At 39.4% G+C, this 6666-nt stretch overlaps 1 protein-coding gene across 1 annotated transcript in view; it reads right to left on the bottom strand.

The window, feature by feature from the left end:
* The window catches only part of LOC137976144 (cytosolic carboxypeptidase 6-like), an 8616-nt gene extending 5780 nt beyond the window's left edge, over positions 1–2836 (bottom strand). Inside the window, exon 1 of the mRNA XM_068823433.1 lies at positions 2114–2836. Coding sequence (XP_068679534.1) covers positions 2114–2825 — 712 coding nt within the window. The 5' untranslated portion in view covers positions 2826–2836. The remainder of the gene's footprint in view (positions 1–2113) is intronic.
* Positions 2837–6666: the final 3830 nt, after the last annotated feature.

Below are 6666 nucleotides of genomic sequence, written 5' to 3'. Positions count from 1 at the left end.
GAATAACAACTAGTCTGTACAGTAGGAGGGAGACTATGAGTCTTACTACTGTGTCTTGAGTGTTAACATCAAACAATGCATTTTGCTTGATAATAAGAATGACATCTACAATGTACATGGTAAGTGCTTTTAAGCACTTACAATGTAGGTGAAAGGCCTGCAATGTAATTGTAAAGACCTACACTGTAATTGTAGAAAAGTAAGATGATGTTGATGACTGTAATGACATGATGATAATAACAATAATTTGAGCAAGCAGAAAGAACATTAATATCTGGATAGTTATGTGAAACACAGAGTTGACCAGATAGTGGAAATTATTAGTGTTAAAGGTGGAAAAAAAAATTCAAAAAGGTGCTTGATTATCTCCCCCAGTGGTGCAAAAGCCTTGCACACAGAAATAATATTGTCCAAGGCATCCTCAGAATGTTTCTGTAAGCTGTTTCAGGCCCAGGACATTTATGTAGAAGCAAGGTTGTTTCCAACACAGACCAACAAAAATTGATAGCCCCTTCTAGGCTGGGGTCAGGCGTGTGAGGCACACAGCAGAGCACCATGGGTAAGATTTTTTGGGAAATCTATCCATGGGAGAAATTTTGGTTATGACGTCAGCGTCCATCCGTCAGCCCGCGCTTACAAACAGTCGGGGTGGAGGTGGAGAGGCACTGGACAGCATCTGGGGAATTTTCCTTGGTGGGAAATCGCGTGGTCATGGCAGTGTTGCATTTGGCAACCCACGTTTTTCTGGCAGGAAATCATATTAGTGAAGAGCAATTGGATAAAGATTACGGAACAGAAAAGAGCATGAGAGACGAGGCAATGAAATTTGCGAACTCTAAGTGAATAAAGCCTCAAAAGATGCCGAGGAAGGAGAAGACAAAATTTCAATGAAGAACACTGTAAAGCTGAGAGAAATAGAGCAAGAGACAAAACACTAATTTACAATGGTTGACTTCCAGGTAATGTTTTCCTTCTTTTATGCATGATTGACAGGTGGCACATTTCAACAATCACATTTTATACGCTTTTTGTGTGAAATGGATGTCCAGTCATGAGCTGCTTTGTTTGACTGTAAAATTGCAGCCGAGTAAGCGAATTTGCTACTCTTTAGCTTGACTTTTTAATTTGTAAGATTTTTGCTGTTGTTCAAAACTGAAGAGAGAGGGTGTAAAGATTATCAGTCAAACAGAAAATGTTGTGAAAGAGATTTAACACTGTGCATGTAGTTTCAGTTTTAGTTCTTGATTAAAATTGTTGGTTGTTGTTTGCAAGGCTTGTTTGTTTACTGCTGTCAGCTCAGAGGTGTTTTATTACTGCAAACGGTATGCACTAATGACAATTAATTTTGTACTTTATACAGAGAAGCATAATTTTAAATACACTGCATGTATTTTGCTTTCTGGCGGGGGCTCCACTTTTAGGCTTGGCTACATCTACATGTATATATTAGTGAGAATACATGTAGATTAATATGCCAATGGGATGTTCCAGCAAGGATTGCACAAGGGCTAGTAGTTCCTAGCATGGGGTGCAGGGATGGCCCAGTGGTGAGAGCACAAGCCTCCCACCAATGTGGCTCGGGTTCGATTCCCAGACTCGGTGTCATATGTGGGTTGAGTTTGTTGGTTCTCTATTCTGCGCCGAGAGGTTTTCTCCAGGTACTCCGGTTTCCCCTCTCCTCAAAACCAACGTTTGACTTGATTTGAGTTGATTGTTAGGGCGCATTCGATTGACCGTATTCCGGAATAAGAATACGTGGAATGATGATTAAAACATTATGTTTGCTGCGTTTCGAAGCAGCAAGGATAATAAAAATATGTTTAAAATAGCATTTTAGCAGATGTTTGACAATTTTAATGCGAATCTCCTTAAAAGGAAGGATTTCTAACTTATATTCCATGTATTCCTATTCCGGAATACTGTCAATCGAACACACCCTTAAGTTCAGGTTACAAGTACAATGTCCCCAATTAGTGCTCCAACACTAGAACAACTACACACTTAAATAAAGTTCCTTTCCTTTTGTAATGAATATTCTCCTCTTATTGTACATGTACATGTAAGACCTTTCATGCCCAATAAAGTACATATAATAGAAAAGAAACTAGCTAACCTGGGTGAATCCTTGCTGTAATGAAAATAACTCTCTTTTTCACATTATCTCTCATATTCTCCGGCGACGTAATTGTTAGCAATTCAACCCTTCTCTGTTGAACAGTCAAACACAACATCTCCCTTTTGTAACACTCTAAATTTCTCCGATCGAGTTCAGCCAGAAAATTTTGTAGCCTAGAGTAAGTGTAAGGAAAGCAGTAGGCAAACTGGTAAATGTCCGTGTCGTTATCGAAGGCGAAAGCAAAGGACAGAACGTAGTTTTTTCGGTGATCAGGGCAGCGGTAGTAGAAACAATTCTTTGATGGGATTCGCTGCCACTTCGGGCGACTAGTCGACTTCACGAGTGGAGTCATTCCTTCGCGATACAAACTTTTGGTCTTGCTGAAATTTACAATGTTGAATATAACTCGCTGGTAAGGCGCTGTGTTCTCGACGGTGAAGTTAAACCATACTCGAAAGCGAGGGTTACAAGTATCAGGACGAATGAACAAATCATACTCGAATTCAGTGATGTAATCAACACGACCGAGGTTTCCACTTTCAAAGCAAGCATCGAACATTAAATGGCCCTTTTTCGGCGTTCCTGTATATCCCGGCGGTAAGGAGTAGTACTTGGACAAATTTCCCACAGGTTCATCAACCTTAACGACATTTTCACCATCCAAATCTTCGTTTCCAGCGCTTTCTTGACTTTCGCTACGAGAAGCCATTACAGAATATTGCGAATACACCAACTTGTCTGTTGCCAGTAACAACAACCTTGTTCCCAAGCTCCATCGTTTTGCTCATCCCACGAGGAACCACAGGCCTCCCAGATATACTTTTCATACAATTTTTCCTTAAAGGAAAGAGGCGTTTATTCCCAGACCTATATTTATCCCGTTGTAGGTCTCCACGAACTTCCACCAGCTACAAATCTACCAATTGGGTCTTTGAAATGTAACTTTTTAAGCTACATTACAAAAATCTTCTAAAAAAGAGTAGTAGCAAACTATCTTCTGATTAAAAATAGCAATAGATCTTTTGACAAATCTATAAAAAACTTTCTGGAATTATTGACGGGCCATTGCGTAAACAAACGAGACGAGTCATTTGCTCTGTTTGTTTTTACACGAGGCAAAGCAAAAGGACGATGATTTCTGAGGTTGTACTTGACATTGTTCAGTGGTGGTAGTGAGCTGTTTAGTTTATGATTGGGATTCGAAACAACTTCGTCAAACTGTCTACGGCATAATTAACAGACAATGGTGCTCAGCTATAGGTGTTATGCCTAAAAAAATGCAAAGCGCTGTTGTAGTTAAAGCTGGGCAAGATTATCGAAAGCGCCCTTTTTTCGATACGCACGAGCTCATTCTTTAAGTACTGCGGCAAAGCATTGTAGAAAACTGGCACGGGTAGTCTACAGAAGATCGAACGCACGACTTGTTTTTTTAAAGGCTTGGAGTTATTGTCTGCTTCATTAGTGTTAGCGGTGTGCCAAGATTCCAAAGTTTTTCGGATTTGGAAGTTCCCTTTGTAATTACTCTGGTTTTGTTGAAGTCAATAGACACATGCATACCAATTCTTCTGGCGAAGGAATAAGTTCCGGGGAAGATTTTTTTATTTTTTAATACATTAGAGATGACGGCAGGTGGATAGCCGATGGCAAGAAGGGCGTTAGTGACGTGATTAACTTCAGAAGATTTCTCTTTCATTGTATTCGGTAGATTACAAGCACGGTTTAGGAGGGTAGACGCAGTACTTATTTTGCGTTTCTTCTCATGATGGGAATTAAGGAGTCCAAAAATCTGTCCGTGTGCGTTGGTTTACGAAAGACGTCAATGACGATAAAACTATGCATTCTTCCTGGAGACTAGGGTACAAGAGACAATTTTTTCACACTTGCATTTTGTATATATTTCCATCTCGCGCATTTACATCTTAGTTTTTAAAGGCTTTAGTCTGGAAGCCGAAAGCTTACGTTTTTAAATTTCCTAACCAGAGAACGCTTTTTTACATGAATATATCTTCTGATTGTTGCAGCGTGAACTGTAACAAGTAGTTAGTAAGTGGGGTGGGAAGGGAGACGGTAAGATCTTTGGGCAAACTGTTCATATCTCGGGAAAATCCTAGACTATAAAAAAAATCGCTCAGATGCTACCGGATTTGATGACTCGCTCCACTCCTTTGATAGACTTGATAGTTGTACCAGAACTAAAAAAATTATCGTCTTACTTTTGAACTTTCAGAGGCAATCGATTCAGTCACGGACTTAAAGGGAACTATCGCTCCGGAAAATAAAAAAGCCACAGAAAGTAATGTTTATCACAAGTTTAAAAAATATTGTCTTAAGTTAAGAAACCATTTGAATCCGAAATATTTTAACTTCAGAGTCCCTTTTTTGTTTTCACAAACAACCTCACAGTTATTCAAGTGGCAGTGGTGACACATTAGAAGCTAGAAAGTAAGATTAATTTATACTGACCTTTTTTTCTTTTTGACGTAAACCTTATCATGGAAAAAGAAAAACCCAACATATTTTATTGTTCAAGAACATCCTGCTGTTTGCCTACTCCCTCCTCCCTACCTACTATTATTGCAACATTCCTGCATTAATTGCTACCGTTATTCCTTCGGTACCTCCCTGGATGATGAAGACCGTCATGTCAATTGAATAGTCTGTTACGTGTTTTCACCTGCATGATGGTCTGCGTGATGCGTTTCATCATTTCAAAATATTCAGGTACCCGATGCTCTAGCAAATGAGCTATGAAGCCACCCCATGGCCAACTGGGTCCGGCCTCCTTGAAGCCACCTGAATTTATCATGTGTGTACAAAAAAGTGACAATTACTTAAATTGTCGACTTAAGGACGTTCGCGCTAATTGTTTGTGCGCAACGTAACTGCGCAGGTAACGCGACTGTAATATGTCACGCATTACTTCGAGCATTAGTGAAGTTGAGGTTTGAAAACCTTTGCAGAAACCGTGGACGATAAGTCTTGCACAGCGTTGGATAAGAGAAGATCGTGATCAGTCAAAATTGATTAAAAATATTTAGGAAAGTCAAGTAGACTACTGCACGACTGATGTTCACGTTGTTTTTATCAGTCGTGCACTAGTCTACTTGACTTTCATAAATATTGTTCAAGCATTAGTTAAAATAACATGGCGACAAAAACGCCGGGGAAAAAATTCCAGGCCGGCAAAAGAATGGCACCTTTTTTTCCGAATCATCATGAAACGTTAAAGAGAAGTGAGCCGGAGGATGGAAAAGCACTTTAAATGGTAGCTGCTGATCGAGTAGTGGCTGAAAGTTTGGAAAACTCGAGGGCGAACCGTTGCGTAAATTTAATGGGGCTGTTTCTTTTTTTAATGTTTTTATTACCCTACGAACTTAAGTTCAAAATGAATGTATGTTTTTGAAGTTCTTTTCCTTTACTTTCGTGAAAATAGAGCAGTATTTTCGTCCTCGTCGGCTTGAATAGCGCGGACCTGCGTGGAAAAAACCAGCGATTAAATTTCACAAAAACCACACTCCAGAAGACGAGCATGACGGCAATGGAGAAATATTATACAAAACACTAACCAAATGAAGATGATGACTGCTTAAAAGTTCGTTGCTGTGCTCGAGAAAGCTTTGTTTTGGGATGAAAACCTTTCATCCCTTCAACGATCGATCCTTTCTTGGGTTCCAGTCCTTCCCCGACAGGTCACGCAAAAACGTGACAATCGAAGTTTTCCAAGAGCTTCGTAAAATCACATCGATTTTACTCCCTTGGATCATCGGTGACCCCTATTTTTTTAATCATGAATCACTTACTCTACTTACTATCTACAAAATATGATAAAATGAAAAAAATCTCACCGTAAGAAGTTATCTTTTTTTTTAATTTTCTTTCCTCGTGCCATCGAATTCCGGTAGTGGTTGCAACGGATAGAGGTTACGAAAACGCTCGTCCAGGATGAACTCTACTGTTTACGACATCCCTAGCGGCATAAAATTATCTTAAAATCCCACCCCTAAAAACCTATGCACGGAAACCTTCACTCTAACAGTTTATTTTTAGGATTTTCGATGGATGAGCAGATGAGGCTACCTTTCGTTATTATAACAGATTTATCGAAATTAAAGCATTTTTCCACTGCCATTTTCTCCGAAACAAAGTCGGTGACCCCCAATTTTTTTTATATTTTTGGATTAAGTACTTTATGACCTAACTCTAGGCGAGAAATGAAGAAAATCTCACCGTAGGAAGATTTTGGCGCGAACGTCCTTAAGTGCGAGGATACCCTTCTACCTTCCGTCTATAACCTGCACTTCAAACATAAATTTCTTTTCATACGACAATGAAAGAAATGGAAAAACACTAGGAAGTTGGTAAAAGAGGTGTTACATGGAATTCATAATGATCCTGGACCCGGAAAACACGATTTCCTTATCTCTGTCTTCAATTAACCCAAGGGGCGACAAATCTTACAGTTCCTTGCCAAGTATTTAATTATAATCGGAAGTAGGAAGTTATCTGCTAGTAAGAGAAACAATATGTGCAGGAATGCTTTCCTTTTGAAC

Source organism: Montipora foliosa, chromosome 11 (assembly GCF_036669935.1).
Source record: "Montipora foliosa isolate CH-2021 chromosome 11, ASM3666993v2, whole genome shotgun sequence".
Lineage (NCBI taxonomy): Eukaryota > Metazoa > Cnidaria > Anthozoa > Scleractinia > Acroporidae > Montipora > Montipora foliosa.
The sequence above is the reverse complement of the archived record's forward strand: the minus strand, read 5'-3'. Positions and strand labels throughout refer to the sequence as shown.